We start from the raw sequence: 23266 nt of genomic DNA on the forward strand, positions 1-23266 counted from the left end.
ATAGAATTCCTTAGAGAACCCAAACCCCTCCACCGTCCTTTTACCAAAAATTCCTAGTAGGCTCTAAATTTTCGATCCCAATCACTTCTATAAATTAAACTATATAGGAGGTTTAAATGAAACCTACTTATATTTGCCTTGACAATAACATCAAAAAGCTCAAATCAGTTACTGCTGGCTGGAGCAAAACTTTACATTTAAATGATGGAGTCACAACCAACCTTTCTGCTTGATTTTGTCATGTTATAAGCAAACTGTATTAAGTTTTAAAATTTAATGTGAAAATAGGTCTTGATGCATATGCAAACTATTATAAAAATTATACAATTGTATAAGTATTAGCAGTGTTAGTATTTATCAAATCATTAAATGTAGATGGTAGAGCAGGGTGGAGTGGCACACGCCTGCAATCCCAGGGTTTGGGAAGATGAAGCAGGAGGATCACAAGTTCAAATACAACAATGTAGCACCCTAACTCAAAAGAAAAATAAAAACTGAAAGGAAAAAAAAGAAAAGAGGGAGCCCCACCTCCACCCCCGGGGATGTGGCTCAGTGGATAAGTGTCCTTGGGTTCAATCCCTAGTACTAAGGATAAAAAAAAAAAGTAGATGGTACAGAAACATGTCAAATATTTACTGGATTGTTGTGCAAATTTTATTAACAAGACCAAAATTTATTTTTTCTTCTTACTAAGTTACTTATGATGCTAATTTTAACATGCAATCAATGAAATGTCTATAAAGAACTTAAAATATCATGCCTGACAAACGCAATGATTTAATCTTCGATGACTAAAATGCAGTCTATAGATTAGTTTTTACCACAAAATAATATTTTTAAAATAAAATCACATTAGCTATATTAAATATAGGAGCCTAAATATGTTAAGAAAAAATCATAATTTTATCTTCAAAAGCTTGTGAAAACCACTAGACAACTGATTAAAAAAAAATGCTTCATTAAGATCTCATCCCATACCATCATTCACTGGATATAAAGCAATCAAAGAATCCCACCAAAGGGTCTTCTATTCATTCCTAAATTGTGAATATTTCATGGTTTAGCCTCAAAAACATGAACAGAAAATGACATGCAATACTACTTTAACACAAAATCATGTGCAGTATTGTTTCTCACAATAAAACAGGTCATATTCCTGATATCATAAATATCATAAGATACCTTATGAATAAGATTCTATTAAAAAATAACAAAACAGTTTCTACAATGTGGGTAAAAACAAAACTTCAGGAATATAATAATCAGAAACTTAAAAACTGACAGGTTTTGAACCCTGGGTTTAAATAATGACCACCATCAAAATCGCTCTGAGGTAACTTGTACCAGATATAAAAACTCTGCTAGGCTAAACCTGCCCTCTCTTCAGTGAACTTCCAGGGCCCAAGAATAAGGTGTCTATACTTCCATGAGAAAGGAGGAAGAAAAAAAAGGAGCCATTGCCCCCAAGACATACCTCAAAATCTGTATCTTCTTAACAATATCAAAGACGGTAATATATTCATTCCTTATATTTTTAAAGTGTCTTTGGATAATACCAAATTACTTAACACAAATGTGATCAACATTAAGAAATGAAACTTATATTAGAGAATACAACATCAACACTGAGTAGTTTTATTAAAGTGTTATATTATCCTTACCACCTTTTAATAATGAAGGCAAAGAAAAACATGTATTTGGAATTTACTAAGTGCTTTTGGTGCTGAAGAAGTATGTTTGATTTTTGTTTGTTTTTAAGGTACTGAGACTTGGGAAACCTCTATACATATGTCTGAAAACGTTACTGTCAGTTTTTCTGCTCTTCATATTCAATTATTTCAAAAGGTAAGAGTTATTATTTATTTATTTATTTATTTATTGGTTGTAGGTGGACACAATACCTTTAATTAATTAATTTATTTTTATGCAGTGCTGAGGATCAAACCTAGCACCTTGCACGTGCTAGGCAGGCACTCTATCACTGGGCCACAACGCTAGCCCCGAGGTTTTTGTTTTTGTTTTTTAAGTGTAATTTTAAAAGTCTTTTTTTTTTTTTAATCAGTTTGTCAGTAGGAGTAACACCCAAATGACAAAGCAGGGAACTCCAAGGTTCTGCTGTCCGCTAAAATGACTAATAACTTGGTCAAAACTATCAGAATCAACTTCTGTAGAACTCTAAAGATCTAGTCCACACTTACATAGGAAAGATCAGTAAAGACAGAAGGTGCTGTTCTGAGGTGACCACACACTGTGATATTTTAATTTGCCCCCACAGCATCCTCCAACCCCTGGATATAAGGCAGCATGATGAGGGCAGCTCATACTCATGGTGCCAAAGACACCTATACACATCTTATTATCAAAGGACAGTGATGCAGTATATGTCTTTGTTTTGCCCAACAAAGAGTTTTCAAAGCTGAAGCTTCCCTACTGGTGTTTCCTGAAAGCACTGCAAGTGCAAAAGTACTGACCTCAGCAGAGTAGAACTAGAAATAAGGATCAGACAAGCAATAGACAAAGGAAATCACCTTGGAAGGAAGGGGTTGTGAAAGGAGAATGCTGGGAAATGAAGACTTTTAAAAGCTTCCATATCAACAAGGAATTGTGAGCATCACACTCATGCCCTGTGCTGGACTCCTGCCCAAAAATGGCCTGAAAAAGCTATGAACATACAACTCTGGCTCAAGGCAAACAGGAAGTGAAAGTTAAGTCAAAACTGTGTTGTAAAAGGCTGGTCTAAGCAGTGAATGAGTGCCTGCCTCAACTGGGAGGTACTGGAGAGAGTATTTTTTTTTTTTTTTGCTTCAGGCATTTATGGAAATTCTATCAAAGCATTAGCTGACCAGTAAGCTAATAGAACAGACTGCAATGTTCACACATGACAAAAAGACTTTGCAAACACAGATTATAAAAGTAGCTAAAACAACAATTACTCACAAACCAAAGTTAATAACAAACCCAGAGGAGAGAGTAGAATCTGATTTCCAGGGGAGCCACATTATAATCCTCAAAATACACAGTTTTTAAAAAAATAAATAAGGAGTACATAAAGAAATAACGCATAGTCAATGCATAGAAAAAAATAAAACGAACAGTAAATGGCCTTGAGGAAACCCAGGCATTCGTTTTATTGGGGGTTGGGGAGGACAATTAAATTAACTGTCATAAATATGTTCAAACTAGAGAAAACCATGGGCAAAGAACTGAACAACACAAGTAGAACAGTCTCAACAAATAGAAAATACCAATAAAAGATACAGAAAGAGATAAAAAAAAATCAGGAGTATAATAGCTGAAATAAAAATTCTCTAGATGAGGTCAACAAATTTGAGTATAAGAGGAATCAACAAATTTGAACATTAATCAATTAAGATTATCCAATCTAAAGAGTAGACAGAAAAAAGATCAAGGAAAAAGATTACAGCAGAGATAAAACAGAATAATATAAGGGGAAAAAAAAAGATGAGGAATTTGACAAACCTTTAACTAGACATAAGGAAAAAAATCAAATTACTAAAATCAGAAATAAATATGAGGACTTTACTACAGACTTTAGAGAAATAAAAAGAATTACATAAAATGTTAAGAGCAATCAAAAACCAAGGAATTTGATCATGTAGATGAGATGGACAGATTCCTAGAAATATACAAACAGCCTAAACTGGTTTAAGAAAATAAGAGGTAATCTCAACACATTGGTGTTACATTGCATTCTCACAACAATGGTGTTGCAATACATTCTTGCCTGTATTTGTGTTGTCAATGTTTTGAATCTTAGAATTTCTAATAGGTGTGTAGTGGGATTTTTTAAATATTTTTTAGTTACCAATGGATTTTTAACTTTATGGTATGTGGTGCTGAGGATCAAACCCAGGGCCTCACACATGTTAGGCAAGCACTCTACCACTGAGCCGCAACCCCAGCCCCTTTACTGTTTTAATCTGCAATTTTCTAGAAATATGTATCTTTATCTGCAATCTATATCTATATAACATTGATGAGGCTTCTTTCCATATCTTTACCCAGTTTTTAAACTGTATTGTTTTCTTATGGTTTAGTTTTAGGAGTCCTTTAAATTATTTGCATACTATTATTTTATCAGATATGTTCTAAAAATGTTTTCTCCCACTCTATGACTTGTCTGTTCATTCTCTTATTAACAGCTTTGTTAAAAAAAAGGTTTTAATTTCAGTGAAGTCCAACTTAACATTGTTTTCTTTCATGCACACCATGTTTTGGGTAATTTTTTTTTTTCCTAATCTCAAAAGTTATCATCAAATCCATGGTCTCCTAACATTTTCTCTCATGTCATCTTCTGAAAGTTTATCATTCTTCAGTCTACATTTAGATTATAATCTATTGAAATAACTTTTCTATTTTAAATTTCATTTTTGCATAAGCATATATGCATGTGAATGCCCAAATGTTCCAGTGTCCAATTGTTCTGAAGCTTATCCTTTCTCCAATACATTGTCTTTGATCTTTTTCAGAATCAACTGACTAGACAAAAAAGTAATAAAATAAAGGCATACTGACCATCTACAACTACAAAAAAAAAATACATTGTGTGCATCTATTTCTAGGCTCTCTATTCTGAAGTCAGTTAAGGTCAGTTCTCCAATTTTGTTCTCCTTTGATGTTGTGATAGCTATTCTAGGAGGATGTTAGATTTTTTAAAGAGAAAATCTTGTCTAGTTACAGTGAAAAGTGATTGAACAAATGTGTAAAACAGGATGTTAAGGCCTTCATAAGCTTTCTTTTAAACTTCAATTAATCCAGCAAAAAAGGGCTGCTCTATAGGCTAGAGAAGATATTTCTGAAATGCTGTTTACACTGAAATGAACTGAATCAATCCTCAGTCCTAAAATGCATTAAGCACTTTAAGGGCATATTATTTTTTTAAAAAAAGAAAAAAAAAACATTTAGGTGATTTCTTACTCACAAGACAAAGCATTAAGAATAAAGACTACGTAAGCCAGTTTTGGAAGAAAGCCAATTAACTTCTTACATGTGGCATTCTTAATAAAATGAATCAATGTCTCTATTGTATATATTTTATGTTTTAAAGATAGGGTATTTATAGAATCAGATTCAATTTATTCTATTAGTCTAAAATGGTGTTTAGAAGTCATTAGATATATCATTTTTAAATTAAAGAGAAATTTTGAAACCAAGTACAATGAAAGTCAATTAAGGAACAAATGAGAATGTTTATTGTAGTACATGTAGCAACTAACTAAGTGGTACTTTACTGAGGCTAAAATCAAAGTGCTATTTAAAGAATTACCTAATTTCCTGCAGTTGTTCAGTAGATTGTTCTTCCAGTAATAAATATATCTTGACTCATCAATGAGCAACTAGGTAAACTGAGCTTAGAATCTGGAATAAACAATAAATCCAGTGTGGAACTGTTGCATAAACACTCACAAGTGTTGAAAAAGTAAATTTATTCCTGAGTCTTCCTGAAATGAGAGATACAACTAATTTATAAAGTCTGTAGACTAAACTTCTTGCAGTTAACACTTAAATATTTATTGCCTAATTACTTATGCCTGCTTTGTTATATGCAATTTTATTTGTCATTGACCAAAACCTATGACCAATGCCTAAAAAGGAAAGAATATAAAAGTAACAGAGACTTATTAAATCAATCAAATTAGGCACAAAGATTCACTTTTTTTTTTTTTTTTTTTGTACCAGGGATTCAACTTAGGGACCCTGGACCACCACTGAGCCACATCCCCAGCCCTATTTTGTATTTTATTTAGGGACTGGGTCTCACTGAGTTACTTAGTGCCTAGCTTTTTACTGAGACTGGCTTTAAACTCGCCATCCTCTTGCCTCAGCCTCCCAAACTGCTGGGATTATAGGCATGCATTACCATGCCCATCTATAATTTTTAAATTTTATCTTATCTGGATTGCATTCATTTCCCTTCCACACAAAATCACCAACTTCATTACATGATAATAATTCTTGCTGTGTTTAAAAAGAAAAGCAGATTTTATTAAGCATGGCTTGGTTGACAATTCATCTACTTCTGCTTACTTTACACATATTCAAGTAGCCCTGTAATCATGTATTCCTCCTAGCTTTCTGATCACAGCAAAAGTAGGCTGGATGAAAGTGATCACAGGAGTGGAAAAACTTTCTCACTATGTCCTAGAGTGTTTTCACTGGCTAATAGAGGTACTTCTTAGGTCAGGAATACTCATATTAAAAGATAAAACAAAAACTCATTTGATAATCAATCTACTTTTGCTTCCTACATTTTTTAAATAGTCTACAACCACTACATACCCCTCCATCAAGACAAGCAATTAGAAATAATCTAATATTAGGAATATTAGGAATAATTACTACAATAAGTAGGAATATTACTACAGTATTAAGTCAAAACAAGATAAAACTGAACACAATTGAAAATTTTCAGGATCTATGCTCCTTTTTCTAACTACCACTAAAAGTTTCAAATACTACTTACACAATGATAAATATGATATGTATTTGTAAATACCAAGAAATGTTTTACATTTTTGAAAGCTTTGCTTGCTAACTTTCTACTTTCTTCCCCATCGGTTTATAACTAGCAGCTCTTCCACAAAATCAGAATCCATTAAAAGTTTCTTTCTTTTATAAAGAAAGAAACATGGAGTACTACATTTTCCTATGTGAAATATGCTGTTAAATAATAGCTTGCACACTAATTAAAGCAAATGTAATTGTGAGAACATATTGACATTGTTAAAGTAAATTAGTCAATTTGTTAATAGTTTCATTTCAAGTGACCCTAATTGTATTAATTGTGATACTAGCAAATTAAATTGAAGAGCATTAAACACATTGTTCTAATATGCCCTAAAGGAACAAATTCTCCATTATATCAGCAGAGGGAAAATAATGATTACATGGCCTCCTCACCCCAAATAAAACTCCTACGTATGTATGTTCATATGTGTGGGAGCACACATGTGCATACTCAATGGGTCAAAGAAAAGGTGTCATTAGAATGCATACACTGTTACTACCGTCATACCAGTAGCATAGTACAAAATGGACCACATGGAAAAAAATGAGATTTAGGTAAATGGAAAATTTCAGGGCATCCTTTTATCTTAAGTTAAGTAAAAAGTACTTCATTAAATTGCTGTTAAGAATGAGAGAACATAAACCAACTGATATGTAGGATAAACACAAATTCTGAAGATACTACAACACTTATTAAATGCCTACTATCAAGTCAAAGGATATATACTAAAATATATCCCCCCACCACACACACAAACAGCAACTTTACACACCTGGCTGCTCCTTGTCTGTCATTCACATCTAGCCAAAGCATCGCCTTCTCAAAAGCCTTTCCTGAGAATCTACCTCACTCACCCAGTCACTTGATGATTACATCACTCTATTTTAATTCTTTGTCTGGTACTTATAACTGATTTTTTATTTCTGTACTTAATCTTTCACTGTTTTACTATCTCTCTCTCTCATGCTTAAATGTGAAATCCATGGAAAGCAAGCAGTCTACTGGAAAAGAAAAGAGTAGCATCTTCAACAAATGGTGCTGGGAAAACTGAAAATCCATATGCAACAAAATGAAATTGAATCCCTATCTCTCACCATGCACAAAAGCTAACTCAAAATGGATCAAGGATCTAGGAATTAAACCAGAGACTCTACATCTAATAGAAGAAAAAGTAGGCCCTAATCTCCATCACGTGGGGCTAGGCCCCAATTTCCTTAATAAGATGCCTATAGCACAAGAATTAAAATCAAGAATCAACAAATGGGATGAATTCAAACTAAAAATTTTTTCTCAGCAAGAGAAATACTATGTGAGGTAAATAGGGAGCCTACATCCTGGGAACAAATTTTTATCCCTCACACATCAGATAGAGCTTTAATCTCTAGGGTATACAAAGAACTCAAAAAGTTAAACACCAAAAAAACAACAACAACAACTAACCCAATCAACAAATGGGCCAAGGACCTGAACAGACACTTCTCAGAAGAGGATATACAATCAATCAACAAATATACGAAAAAATGCTCATCATTTCTAGCAATCAGAGAAATGCAAATTAAAACTACTCTAAGATATCATCTCACTCCAGTAAGAGTAGCAGCCATTATGAAAACAAACAACAACAAGTGCTAGCGAGGATGCGGAAAAAAGGTACACTCATACATTGCTGGTGGGACTGCAAACTGGTACAGCCAATTTGGAAAGCAGTATGGAGAATCTTTGGAAAGCTGGAAATGGAACCACCATTTGACCCAGCTATTCCTCTTCTTGGACTATACCCAAAGGACCTAAAAACAGCATACTACAGGGACACAGCCACATCAATGTTTATAGCAGCACAATTCACAATAGCTAGACTGTGGAGCCAACCTAGATGTCCTTCAATGGATGAATGGATTAAAAAAAAAGTGGCATTTATATACAATGGAATATTACTCAGCAATAAAAAATAAGATCATGGCATTTGCAGGGAAATGGATGGCATTAGAGCAGATTATGCTAAGTTAGCCAATCCCCAAAAAACAAATGCCAAATGTCTTCTCTGCTATAAGGGGGGTGACTCAAAATGGGGTAGAGAAGAAGAGCAGGGGAAGAGGATTACCTCTAGATAGGAAAGAGGGGTGGGAGAGAGAAGGGGAATAGCATGGATGGTGGAAGGAGACCCTCATCATTATACAAAATACATGTATGAAGATGTGAATTTGGTGTCAACATATCTTGTGTACAGAGATATGACAAATTGTGGCATAAAGGTATATTAAGAATTGTAAGGCAAAAAAATAATAATAATAAGACAGCTAATGTAAAAAAAAGTAAATTAAAAAAAGAAAAAAAAATTATCTCCCCAGATACTAGGTGCTCAATAAATATTTTTGTACAAATTAATGAATATCAGATCTGTGGCCCACAGCCCTTTCTGTGTGAAAAAACATGTGTGCCTCTCTGATTTCCACTCACCTAAGTATTGTTGCAAATTCTTAACTATCATGTAAGCATGTCTGATTGAAAATCTATTAATCAGTTCAATAAAACAAATTTATTTATAAGTTCAGTTATAGATACAGATTAATGATTGTGTTCTAAACTTGGTCAAATCACTCACATTCTATTAAAATTTTCCCTAAACAAAAATCCTATGAAATCAACTGCTGTTAAAATCTCTCTACATTTGGGAGAAGAAAGAAGGCCGTAAGTGAAATACAAGAATTATTTTGATCCCATAATATAAAAGATTAGTTGGTTCATGAACTGCCTCAATTCTGACTTAAGATAAATTGTAACAATATATCTCAATCAAAGCTAGTTGGGTTTTTCTGACTAAAATTAAAGTTATTTAAATTTTGTCAGGATTTAGAGAAATACAATATATGTCAGCAAAAGAACATCAGATAGTTGTCTAAAGACTCAAGTAAATTATATTCTTGGTACTGGGCACATAATAAAATGATCATGTAATTAAATTTTGTAATTTTTGTTATTATTATCTTTATTTCTTCTATTTAAAATACTTAAGAGTTTCCTAAAATAGAAAAATACAACAGCTTGAAACTAACATTTTTCTTTTCCTTTGTGTTTTCCTATATTCTTCAAATGAGACTCTTTCTCAGGAAATTTTACATAGTATGAATTCCAAAACAATACAAGTTTTGTTTTGGTTTTGGTACTGAGGACTGAACTCAGGAGTACTCAACCATTGAGCCACATCCCAATTCCTATTTTGTATTTTATTTAGAGAAAGGGTCTCACTGAGTTGCTCATCATTTCGCCATTGCTGAGGTTGGCTTTGAACTCGCAATCCTGCCTCAGCCTCCCAAGCAGCTGGAATTACAAGTGTGTGCCACCATGCCTGGCTCAATACAAGTGTTTCTTGAGAAAAAGATTTCAAAACCACTATTTGAGTGACAAGCAAGTCCTTCTTCCAGCAAAAGTATAGTGATAGCAAACTAACTTATTTTTAATACCTATAGAATGCAAGTTAAAAATAAAAATGTGAACTTTAGATAAATGACAAATTAATAGGGCGAAGAGGTTATCAAAGTTTTTGGCAAAGACATCACTTAATATCATCAATGTAAGTAAATAGTAATGGGGGAAACCTACATTTAAACACTTAAAGAAAGGAAATCATTCAAATACAAATACGAATACCACAATAAAACACGTCTCCTTCTTATATAAATGGCATGTATACTTCCTAAATTGCTATAAAACACTAAAGTAGATATAAACACCCACAAATATAACACAAATTAAAAACTCCATATAGTAAATTGACTACTGTGTTAAAAATGATTATTGGGCTGGGGATATAGCTCAGTTGGTAGAGTGCTTGCCTCATATGCACAAGCCATGGGTTCAATCCCCAGCACCACCACCGCCCCCCCAAAAAAAGGTTATTGGAATTCAAAATATCAATTCTCTTACCTCTCTGAAAGAGAAGTACAAGGGCCCTGGCTTCCACCTACAAAAAAAATTCATCAATATCCCAGTACAATGAGAGTAAAACATTTTTTTAAACTCCCAACTACATGTAGAGAGAAATTTACCAAAATATATCAGCGATATTTAAAAATACTCCTAGATATTTTATTACGTAGCTGACCATGATACAGCAAGGTAGAAGATAATTTTAAGATTTGAACTTTGAAGGAATCTGGGAATTTCTATTTGGGCGGTGGGGTGGATGTAGACATAATAGATGTCTGAATGGTCTTAGAGTGATTTCCTAAAGTCAGGTTTAATTTTTTTTTTCTTGCATTTTCCTCATCTTCCTTTGATATCCATTCCTTCTCTGTCACTGGGTAAGATCAAAGTAATAAAGTCTATATCTTTAAAACTAATAGTTGACGTAGATACAGTTGTAAAAATTGGTGCACACTATGAAAGGAGTGAGGAAAAGCATGGGAGAAGCGGAGAATTATACTTAAAAGGAACTAATTATCCTTTTCACTATTAAGCCATGGGGGAGAGGGGAATCCGTTTTTACATGTAAATAATGAAAAGAAGTTATAACATGTGAAAAGCCAGGTGAAAACTCTGATATACTTTCCTTAACTATGTGAGTTCAGAGCTGGTTATTTCATTATTTAAATACTCCCAAAGTCTCGATTTACTGTCTTTCTTGGCACCACTACGGAATCAGCAACAAAACTACTAATATAATTCTTTGATAATAACTCCATTATTGGTCACTTCACCTGAATCTTCTGCTCTGTTTGTTCTAGTGACACCTAGATTAACCCACAAAAGATACTATCACACAACCTTCCATGCTTGGGAGTTCAAAACGCCTTTCTGCTTGTCTAAGCATTGCAGGGAAAATATCTTTGCCCAAGGAGAGGGTTGTTTTTCTGTTCATTAACAAGCAGGGAGATGTTCTTTGCTCCCAGAACCCTAAAAAAAAAAAAAACATAATATCAAGGTATTTGCAAGATTGGTCACATCCAACTTCCAAGAAGCCCTTCTCTCCTCAAGGAAATAAAAGGAAATGCCACACCAACAAAATATTTGAAATAAAATGAAAAAGCAGATCCAATTAGTGAGGAATGAACAACTTGATGAAAAAAAATCAGACTGGAAGACCTTTTTGTAAAAAAAAAATACACTTTTACCAAGAGTGAACTTCACTATTGTTATTAAAATGTCAAACTTCCTAAATATCAACTCACTTTGAGAACAAACTTAAAACTCCACATATAATCAGCCAATTCAAATATTAAAGAATAAGTCGAACATTCTTTGCTATCATAGTGCTATCAATATTTGACCTAATATTAATTTTAAATACTAATTTTGAGTCCCATTTTGGTTTACTATCTTTGCCTACATCCACTCAAGTCAATTAGTAGTATCTTGAAAAGAGCTTAACCACTTACTACATATGCACTTCCAATAACAAAATTATATATTTTCTCTTTATAATATCTTTATCAAACACAATGTTTTTAAACACTACTCACTTTGGAGCTTCTTTGCAAGTTCTTGTACCTATGAATTCTATTATGCTTCTTTTCAATGTTTCCCCTAATTATTTTTAAAATATTTTTCTAAATACAGGTTCTATTTCTTCTAAAATATGTTTAATCATGGGGAATTCCTCTGCTCTTAACCTTTATTTTTTCTTGTACTTTTTATTATGCTTAAACATAAAACTAACATCTCTGGGGGATGACTGGCAGATTTCCAATTCATGGTCTTTCAACTGAAGTCTCTCATTTTCAACTTTTTTTTTTTTTTTTTTTTTTTTAAGGAGCACTTTAATTTAGAGGAAATAGCATGGCATGTTCATCACTCTCTGATGTCACTTCTTATTGTCATTCCACTTGACATACCTGGTTTTCTTATTCTTTTGGTTGATTTTTGGTTTTGTTACTAGGAATTAAACAGATCTTTTAAAATAATTCACTTTTTAAAAATCCTTGTTACCACATTTAAATACTCTTCCATTTATATCACAATCTTTACGTTCAATAAAGCTATTTTCCTTGATGACTTTCTATCCTAACAACTTTCATCTAACCACACTGCCTTTTTCTTAATATCTAGGGAGAATTGTTTTTTATTGAAAATAAAATTCAAACCAAGACGTATTCAGATTAATATAGATTTAAAGTATTATAAAGAGTCAATATGATGTTAAGCTAGTTTACTAACACTAAGCAATGTTTCACTGAATTCATGTATTTATCTAACACATAATAATAAAAAGAAGTGATTTGAGACCATATTACTAATTTGGGGGAATTGTAAGCAAACATTAATTAGCAAGGCATAAAATATAATATACACAACATTTTAGATTATTAAAAATCACTGTGAAAAGCTTGCTACTCTCTAACCATCATGGACTCTTAGTCATCAAGCAAAACTTTAGCCCTACTGCTTCCATGTCCCCTGTAGGACTCCCATCACCACTACTGTTTTGTTCCCCCTGACTCTATCCCTTAAAATTTTCTACTCTGCCTTCTAAGAATCCCTTCTTTTGAGCAAACTTCCTTATATTCTCAATCCATCAATGAAATCTTCGACCACTGATTTTCTTAACTACTGTCTACCTGTTATCTGACACAAAATCCCTGCCTGCTTTTGTCACCAAATCCTAGCTACTGAAATCTGGACATAATCATACAAGTTCATAAGCTATTATCACCGGTTAAAATGATGCCTAAGGTTCTACCTTCTTTATCAACTCATTCTAATCTCTTTCCCTCTTCACAAATCTTCAACTGCTCCATATTGTTATTCACTCTCAGCAAATAACGTAGTCCTAACATCCAAACAGATTAAAGTATAAGTGATATTTCATTGAATTCTCTGCTACCAACCTGATGAACTTATAGTACCTAAACACCATTATCATCTTCTTCCTTCCCATTTTCTACCAAAAATAACATCCTTCTTCCTTTCTATATGCTCTTCCATCTTTGTTCTACATTACATCTCCTCCTGACTTCCAAGCTCCCAGAACTCCTCTTCCTTTTTTAATTTTTCAAGTATTATTATACCTTCTTTCTCTATTTCTCATGCCAGCTTAGAATAGAAAATGATTGATTTATATGAAAGAGTATTAGACTATGGAATCTTAAGATTACAAAAACCACTGCATTTATCACAGTCACAATGACTTAGTCCAAGGAATGCCTCTATTTCTTAACTTTCAACAAACATCCGAAAGTTTTTGCTCATTCTTTTCTGACACCTTGACTTGTATGACTCCGGCCTCTCCTGGTTTTCTTTCTGCTCCTCAATCACTACTTCTTAGTCTCCTCTGCAGGAGCCTGCAAAAGGCCATCTGCTACAAGACCATCAAGTGGCTTTTAAAAAATCTTGGTACTCTTCTTACACTACATGCCGTTATGGAGTGATTACACCATTCCCTAGGCTGACAAATCTTTATCTTTACCCAGACTTGTACATGTATATCGTCATTTGAATGCTATTAGGCAATTCCAACTTGTATCTGAAACTGAACTTCTTAGAATCTTTTCTGATGCCTACCGTCCCTGCTGCACCAAGCAAAATTCTTTCTCTAAATTGCCCATCTCAATGCAAGCATTATCACAGTCTTAACTGGTACTCAGAAAACTTGATGTGCCTTCAAAATTCTCTCCCCTACATCTCATATCAAGTCAAATATTGAGTACTGTCAATTCTGCCTCCTAAATACTTCTCAGATGTTTCCACTTCACTACATTTCCAGTATAAGCCCCTATCATTTCTCACCTAGACTAACAGCTTCTTAATTGATTATTCAACTTGCAGTCTTACCCTACCACTACAGTTTACTCACCTTATGATAGCCAGATAATTTTTCTAAAATGGAAATCAGGCTATAACATTCCTTTGATGAACTGCCCACTATTCTTAGTATAAGTAGGCTTCATGATCCTAGTTTTCAGTCTCATTTGAACTTTAGTCTTTAATTCTACTCTCAAAATCCTCATGTTCAATCAAGGGCAAATCCAATGCACATACTATTTATGTAATCCCACCTAGCTAACATGTACTCATCATCTAGGTTGTGGCTTAGGAAGAAACCACACCTTAATCTACCACTTCTCCATGTTTAAGTTGTTCTCTCTACCCATTAATATAAGAGCTGAGCATACTATAAATTCCTCTGGGAAAGTATTCACTATTCTATATCTTAATTGGCCCTTTGCTTTTCTGTATGGTACCCCCAAATCCTGCAATGAAACTTGACAACAGAGCATTCAGAACTATTTGTATCTTTTTTTCATTTCTAGCATTTAAAGCAATGTGTAGAGGGCTGGGGTTGTGGTTCAGTGGTAGAGCACGTGCTTAGCACCCTAGCACATGTGAGGCATAGGGTTCAGTCCTCAGCACCATATAAAAATAAATAAATATGGGCTGGGGATATGGCTCAAGTGGTAGCACGCTTGCTTGGCATGCGTGTGGCCCGGGTTCGATCCTCAGCACCACATACAAAGATGTTGTGTCCGCTGAAAACTAAATATTTTTTAAAATAAATAAATATATATGTAGTACACAGAAAGCATTCAAGTATTTACTGAATAATAAAACACATTAAAAGTATTGTAAACTTAAAAGCTGCCATCACATACAGTCGGTTGATTCTACAGTATTTCATTTGCAAAATAAACTACATTTGCTCCATACCACAATTTGAAGCATTATGTTTACAAAAATTTCATTAAGAGCTATGTATGGGATGGGAGTGTAGCTCAGTGGCAGAACACTTGCTTGCCATGCACAAAGCCCTGGATTCAATCCCCAGCACCATCCAAAAAAAAAAAGCTGTAAAAGTACATATTAAATTTATGTAAGCATACTAAACATATTCTGTACACCCAAAAAGTTGGAAAAGGTCATCATTTATTTCCTTAGCTTTCTTTTGCAAAGTAATTACTGCTGTGGGTTAATTAGGGTGCCATAAATTGACATTTACTAAGCAGAAAACTCTACCTTGTCCTTGTGGAAATTTAGATATATGACATCATTAAAGGAAAATATGGAAAAAGTGATTATTATTATTTATTATTATTATGGAGCTGAGGATTGAACCCAGTACCTTGTGTATGCAAGGCAAGTACTCTACCAACTGAGCTATATCCCCAGCCCAAAAAAGTGATTTTTAAGAAGGACCTGAAAGGAAGACAGGTCAAAAAGACCAAAGAGGAGAGTACACTGATTTCTGAAACTTTAAGAAAAATTCAAGTACTAGAATTACCAGGGACAATAAAACAGATTTCATACATTATAATTTAGAAAATAAAGGAGAAAAGTAGATGGAATATAGATATTAAGCAATTATTGATTAATATAGTGCTCAAACTGGTAACAACAACTTCATTCGACAAATTATTCAATGAAGCTCATGTGCCAGGGGCTAGATATACAAACAATTCCAGCATGGTTCCTGCGTTCATAAAGGCTACATTTGAGACAAGATAATAATCAAGAAAACAATTTAACGTAAGATTACATATTCTGTGGAGTAATATGAAAAAAAACAAGAAAAATGCCGAAGAACAATGGTATGAGAGGAGGCCCATAGCCTAGAACTGGCTCATCACATCTGAACCGGCCAAGAAAAGAAAAACAAACAGCCATACACATCATAGTTGAGTATGGATTTCATCTTTAGTAAAATGGTATACTTACTAAAGAGCTGTAAATCAGTTAAGAAATTGAAAGAATTTTTCACCTTCCTAAAAATGACTCCAGCTAATTAAATAGAGCAGGACAGAAATATAAACTGCCTCAGACAGGTTGGTACCTTGGTCAGATATCTATCCTTGGCAGAACAAATTCATCTTTCACTCAAATCTAAATCCACCACTACTGGATTGTGGGGTGGAGTGTAGTATGGAGTACAAGAAGAGTACCAAGGACAAAGATTTTAAACTAAAGGCCATGACATAACAACATCATTTTACCATATCAACTTAAGTATTTTAATTACTACAATTTCTTCATCAATAAATTCAGGACACTCCCTTTTAGTTCTAAAACTCTATGGCACTGTAATGGAAAAAAAAGGCAAATTTAGGACAAAATTTTAAAGGAGGCAAAAAATGGAGTGGCAGAATTGTGAATATCTTGTATTTTTAAAAGTAGGTTAATAAATATTTTATACATAAAGGTAGGAAGCTTTGAGACAGATTATAAAAAAGGCAAAGATGTCAAGTAATTATTATTAAAAGCTGTAAGAAGGTGAGTACTGTGGCATTTAGAATTGAAGTTAAAAATTTTGGTAGTATGTAACAAAAGGCTAGTTTCAAAGGAATCTAATGAAGGAAAATGTCCTTTTCTCATAAGCAACATTCCAACAACTTATAAACTTGGGAAAACAACTATTTATTCCAATAATATTATTTAATTAGTTTAAACTGCACTATATCTTGATATTGATATTTTAAGTTAAAAATAAATTACTTTTCCATTTATTTAATGATTAAAAGTCACATGCCAAAAACAATCATGACATATAACAAATATTTTCCTTTTTAAAAAAAATTCCTTGAATTATAGCTATCTGATCAATTATTATTTCCCTATGATCAAAGATCTTAGAATTTAAGGTAGCAATTTATATATATATATATAACCAATTCTAACAGGGTACAGAGAAAATATCATATTTTCTGTGCTGTTCCTTATTTGAAAAAGGATGCCAAGAAAAAATTTAATTCACTTGGAACATACCCCCTAATATTTATATGTAGATATAAATAGTACTTTCTTCTGCTCTTACATTTTTTCCTCAACTAGCCATGAAAATAAACAGTAATTCGCAGTTCTCTCCCTCTCTCTCTCCCTCCCTCCTTCCCTCCCTCCTCCCCACACCCCAATACCTGGTAATTTTTACTAATCACTCCATAAATTCTCAGAAACATTCAGCTATCCTCTTTCCATATGAATGTTAAAATTCAGAACTAAGAAAATAAAGACTTTTGTTTACTAATAGTGTATATAACAATTTTTTTTTTCAATTATACATGACTCATAGGCAGGCAAACCACTGACTGAAGTCCAGTGTTTACTTAGAAAACAAGTTATCTGGTAGCCACAAATTCCCTAAAAATTGTAGCAGAAATGTGTAAAAGACTTCAAAATACTTGAAAAAATCCCATGGAAGACAAATTAAAATAAACAAACATACTAGAAAGGTGATGATTCTTCAAGTAAACATGACAATCTTATTAAAATGCAATATACGTTTTTCTTCAAAAAGGAAATCTAAGAAGATGAAATACATACTTTATATAAAATATTTACATATACAATGCAAAAAATCCACTATGGTTAGTAGCCTTTATGGCTTTGAAGAACTAGATATTTACATATCTCTCTTTCTGCATGTGTGTGTGTATGTGTGTATGTGTGTTTTGTATATATTTTTAACAGTTGACAGCTGTTTTAGAGCATACAGAGATGCCAAGCTGAATGAGGGTCTTGATTACTTCAAGATTAGCTATCTAAAGTTTCTATTCATTTTAAGTGTTGTTAGTTGGAAGAGTCATTAGTCACTTCCTTGTCTCATAGAACATCAGCATACATTTACATTGTTAATGAACATTTGGGGTAAATGAATTAATGGCACTTTTAAACATCAATTCACTCCTAATAACTCAGTATGTCATAGAAATGTTAGGCTAGGATATAAATGAAAAGCCTTTTCAGTAAAGGTAACTACTCATTCTGTAAACAATAAAGGATAAAATTAATTTAAATTTTTTTTAATATTTAATGAAATAGACTAGAGAAAAATATGCACTTAGAAAACAGAAAACTATATTCTCCACTAAGCATAAAAGCCAGAAATAGTATGAAAACTATATTAAAGTATTTTATGTACATGTAAAACACTTATAGAAGTATGAGCAAATTTATTTAACTTATTTAATGGTGAGTATTGCTTATAGGTATTAATTACATTTAAGACGAATCCTCACTTGAAAAGCTTTCATGCTTACTTTCATGCTTACTATTAAAATACTGAAAATAAAATGGACACATTTTCATATTACCAAATTCTTAAACATCAGGCTGTTGAGTTTTTATGTAAGAAAATATGAAAATAAAAATATCACAAAGTCATTTCGAAATTCTACTATTTTCATTCAAAACATCAATGGCATTTGCATGATGCAGATATTAAAGATACACACACAAAAAAAATAATAATAAACTCCATAAAAAGGCTTACGTTCTAAAGATATAGCCAATTTAGTAGTCAACCAATTCTTCAAATTCTCAAAACACGAGCTAATGACAGCCCTTGACATTAATATGAACACACACAAAACATAATTTTATTTTAAGCATAAAACACATATTAATTACTTTGACTAATTCAAGATATTTTAAAATAGACCTCAAAACCTGATATAATGGGTATGATTGCCGGAATGTTGCAACTCTACAGCATGTACCAGAGAATGAAAAGTTGTGCTCCATTTGTGTAAAAAAAATCATTAAATTTTTTTAAACCTGATATATACATTTCATGAGTTCAAAATTACAAGTAGCACTGAGTCAATGAGTTTAATCAAATATTTAATGAACTACCTAAAACTATAGATAAGGCTTCAAAAATTCTCACACATTCATTCCTTCCTTTTAAGTATGTTATTGCTATCATTAAGTAAACACTAAGAAAATAAAGATTTTTTACATAGACACATTTGGACAGACGCTGACTATAGTCTACTTTTTAACAGTTTACAACTGAATAATTGGAGTATAGATCTTTAGAAATATGTCAAATTTTCAATTATTTGCAAAAGGAAGAGAAAAACAAAAAAAAAAAAACAAAAACCTCAGGCAATTATTTTTTAATAAACTTGCTAAAGCAGTGAAAAATCCCTGTAAAAATCAATATCTTTAAAATGTGTTTGAGAAAGGACTCTGCATTTGTATGCAGACATCATAGTTTATTCTCTTTCCTGCCCCGCCCCAAGAATGACAGTGTATTAAACATCTGACTAATGCTTCTGTCTGTAATTCAAAGTAGACTTTTTGTAGCATTCATTAGTGTCAATAGTGTTCTGTAAATATCCAGGAAAAAGTTCTTAAAATTCTTGAAGTTTCCTGGTGAAAACTACACCCACAAGGGGGACCAAGCTAACTGGAAGCCCTATGCTAGGTTTCCTAGCATTCCTAGACAGCAATTGCATACAAAACTCACCTCCAGACTTGTTTGAATAACTGCACAAGGGGTCAATGCCTACTTCTTGTTCTTCTGGCTGCAGAGGATGTCTAGTTTCAGATAAGGAATGATACATTGTAGAAACTGGACAGTATCACCAAAAGGAACTTCCTAGGAAATAAAAATAAAGAAAAAAATATTTTTTCTTTCTTTCACTTATGACAAGGAAGAAAAATAAGACTGAAATGATTAAATGAGCATTACAGACATTAACAAGTTTTCCACAGGCTCCAGGGACTGTTACTACACCTTAGTAGGCTTATGCAAAAAAGCAAAAAAGGTGGCAAAAAATTTCCATTTAAACACATTCTCCCAAAATTTGAACTTCACTTATAACCTTTATTTCAATGTTGAATCACATTTATCTACAGTAAAATTTTGCACAAACAGCTGAACTGGAAGTTAAAAAACAAACCCTGTTTTTACATTTATGGCATCTTTTACTACAAAAATAATACATTCACAATAGAAACCTTCAAAATACAAAAACTTCAGCAAATGATAATCATTTATACAACTATACTAGCTAGAAACAGCACTGTTACAATTTCCGTGTACCAAATATACTTTTCCTGTCTTTGCTGTGGATATTTAAAACACATATGTTTTTAATGTGATCCATCATGATAAACACAATGATTTATCATGAGTGTCTTCCTTCGCAGTACAATAAAAATGTGTGTACGTTACCATTTCTAATGGATCCCTAGCATCCCATCATGTAGCTATCACAATTTATGCAACCAATATCTTATTAGTAAACAATTAGGATGCTCTCAGTTGTTCAATACCATAAACAACCTCACAGTAAATATCTCTGTGTCAAACTCATGACCATTTCCTTAAGATACATTCCTGTAAGTATACTTGCTGGACTGTAAAATATATTTATAAATTAAGATTATATAACTTTTTGGTAAATTGTGTTTTAGCAAGATTTGGCTATAATAAAAAAGTTCATTTCCCTTAGACTTGTGTGGATCTTTTTGAACTGACACAACAGAGATTCATTGAGTATCAAGAAAATGCAATGTGATTACTAAAGATTTTCTATGTTTCTTTGACAATTATTTGTTGTTATGATTTGAAAACATGCTTTAAATATTAAGTATATTAAGTCTCTGGCATATGACACATACATTTTTATCAAAGTGTGTCCATCTTTAAGTTGTTATGACATAAGGTTATTTTGTGACAGAAAGTATACATTTTTCATTTTTATGCAAAATATGACTATCTCCATCATGGGTTTATTTCTTGTGTTATGTTTACAAAGGCACAATTATATAAGGAAACACCTATATATTTTATGATTTTGACAGAGTTTCCCCTCAATTCTTATTCCAAATATTCTTGTTCTACATTATTCCACATTGAAAACATTAAAAAAAAATCTTGAGTTTCTAAGGTACCTTAACTATTGTGATTAAGATCCTAAATGTACCCCCCCCCCCCCCCCCGCCCACCAAAGCTCATGTGTAAAAGGCTTGGTCCCCAGCTGATGGCACTATTGGAAAGGGGCAGTAACTTGAGAACAGCTATAGTTGAAGGAAGTTAGGTCACTGGAGGGCATGCCCTGGAAGGCTATAGTGGCCCTGGCCCCCTTTCCTGTCTGTCTTTACCTCCCAGCAGACATAAGGTAGGCAGCTTTGCTCCCTCCACCATGCAACTCCTACCATAATATTCTACCCACCCAAAAGCAATTGAACCAATCAATTATGCACCAAAACCTCTAGAACTGTGAGCCAATATAAACCTTACCTCCTTTAAGTTGATTTCATAGGTACTTTGATACAACAATGGAAAACTCACATGTTAACTTCTTGTAATTTTTCTATAGCCATAAGGTACAAATTAACTTTTCGAATCAGAATTCTTACAAAAAATAAACCAGGCTCATTAATTTTATCCAAAATAATGCAAGTAAAATAATATTTTAAATTTCTATGTCAGAGAAGACATGAAAGAAAAAAATGAGAAAAAATAAATGGGAATGGGGGATAGTAGAGGATAGGAAAGGCAGCAGAATACAACAGACACCAGTATGGCAATATGTAAATCAGTGGATGTGCAACTGATGTGATTCTGCAATCTGTATACGGGGTAAAAATGGGAGTTCATATCCCACTTGAATCAAAATGTGAAGTATGATATATCAAGAACTATGTAATGTTTTGAAAAACCAACAATAAAAATTAATTTTAAAAAAAATTTTTTCAACATTGAAATTTTGGTTGAAAATTTTTAACAGTCTATGTACTACAATTCCTGGTGAACGCTTACTCTCTTAATAAAAAATAATAATATTTTCAATCAAAAAAAAAATGGGAAAAGAAAGTCCAAAAAAAATGAGTACTTAATTTTTTAAGATATAGTCCTTAGCTATGGAGAAAAGGTCTCAGTGATACTCATGAATACACAAATTCTTGATCAACTTTCCCCAACACAAAATGTTCCTCCGTTCCATTCACTTTTTCTCTGAAATCCTCACCTTGTAAAACACGCCTTTCCTGTTCATTTCGTCCATTTTTATTAGAATATTCCAATTCCTCACCCACCCACAAATCACAGTATGATGTTAACAAGTCCTATGCCCTGGGATTGTGGCTAAAACAACAGAATCAAAGGCTTAAGGAAAATAGAAAATTTATATTGTAGAGATAAAATAAAAAATTTCTAAAGCCAGAAAACCCTAAATCCATAGATTTAAAATAGTTGTCACTATTTACTTCATATGTATGCAAATCAATACACATCTATAAAAGGAACTCTGGGAAATTATCTACCATTAAAAATCTGATAATCCTGTTGAACAAATTAATGAAAAGAAAGTCTTTTACAACAATAAGGCTAACCAAATTTAAATGCCTATTATATTCAGGCAAAAAGCGTTATTAATTACAATGTACATTTGCAAACAACGAATACTGTTGTGAAAACACTCTAAATTCTTCATGTACACTTATCATTTCATCTTTCTTACAACTTGGTGATGATGTGTCTTCATTATCTTTGTTTTCAAATTAGTTTAAGAGAAAACTAATTAAATTTGTCTAGAGTAACACAATTAGAAAGTACAGAATTTGAACACATTCTGTCTAGATCCAGAGCTTATATTCTTTCTCATATACTACAAGGGGATCTTAATAAGTCAATGAGGCACACAGACCAAGTATAAAACAAAGAGTAAGATGATGAGTCTGTGAATAATGAAACACCCTTAATTCTGCTTCAGCTCTTTCAAGACAAAATAGATATACAGAATTTTCTGTGAACTCCCCTTACTTGTAATTGTGACAAATAATTCAAATTTAGAAATAAATACTGTGCAGAACAGATTAAACAGATTCTGAAATTGTATCTGGGCAACTATTTTTAATGTAATATTCATATCCTCTTCCATGTTGCTACATCTTAAAAATATGAAATTAAAAATTTTTAAATGACTTATTCTAAGTTAACAGCTAGATTTACCTTAAAATTTCTTTAATATCCTAAACCATGTTTTTATAACTTCGTTACCTAAATATCTCTTTATATTA

At 32.7% G+C, this 23266-nt stretch overlaps 1 protein-coding gene across 8 annotated transcripts in view; it reads right to left on the reverse strand.

Annotated features, from left to right (window-relative positions):
• Window positions 1-23266, reverse strand: part of Tbc1d5 (TBC1 domain family member 5) — a 524655-nt gene that overhangs the window by 309084 nt on the left and 192305 nt on the right. For all 8 annotated transcript variants that reach the window (XM_076842587.1, XM_076842568.1, XM_076842553.1 and 5 more), the window contains one exon: window positions 19704-19835. In XM_076842587.1, coding sequence (XP_076698702.1) covers window positions 19704-19800 — 97 coding nt within the window. In that variant the 5' untranslated portion in view covers window positions 19801-19835. The remainder of the gene's footprint in view (window positions 1-19703; window positions 19836-23266) is intronic.

Source organism: Callospermophilus lateralis, chromosome 1 (genome assembly GCF_048772815.1).
Source record: "Callospermophilus lateralis isolate mCalLat2 chromosome 1, mCalLat2.hap1, whole genome shotgun sequence".
Taxonomy (NCBI): Eukaryota; Metazoa; Chordata; class Mammalia; order Rodentia; family Sciuridae; genus Callospermophilus; species Callospermophilus lateralis.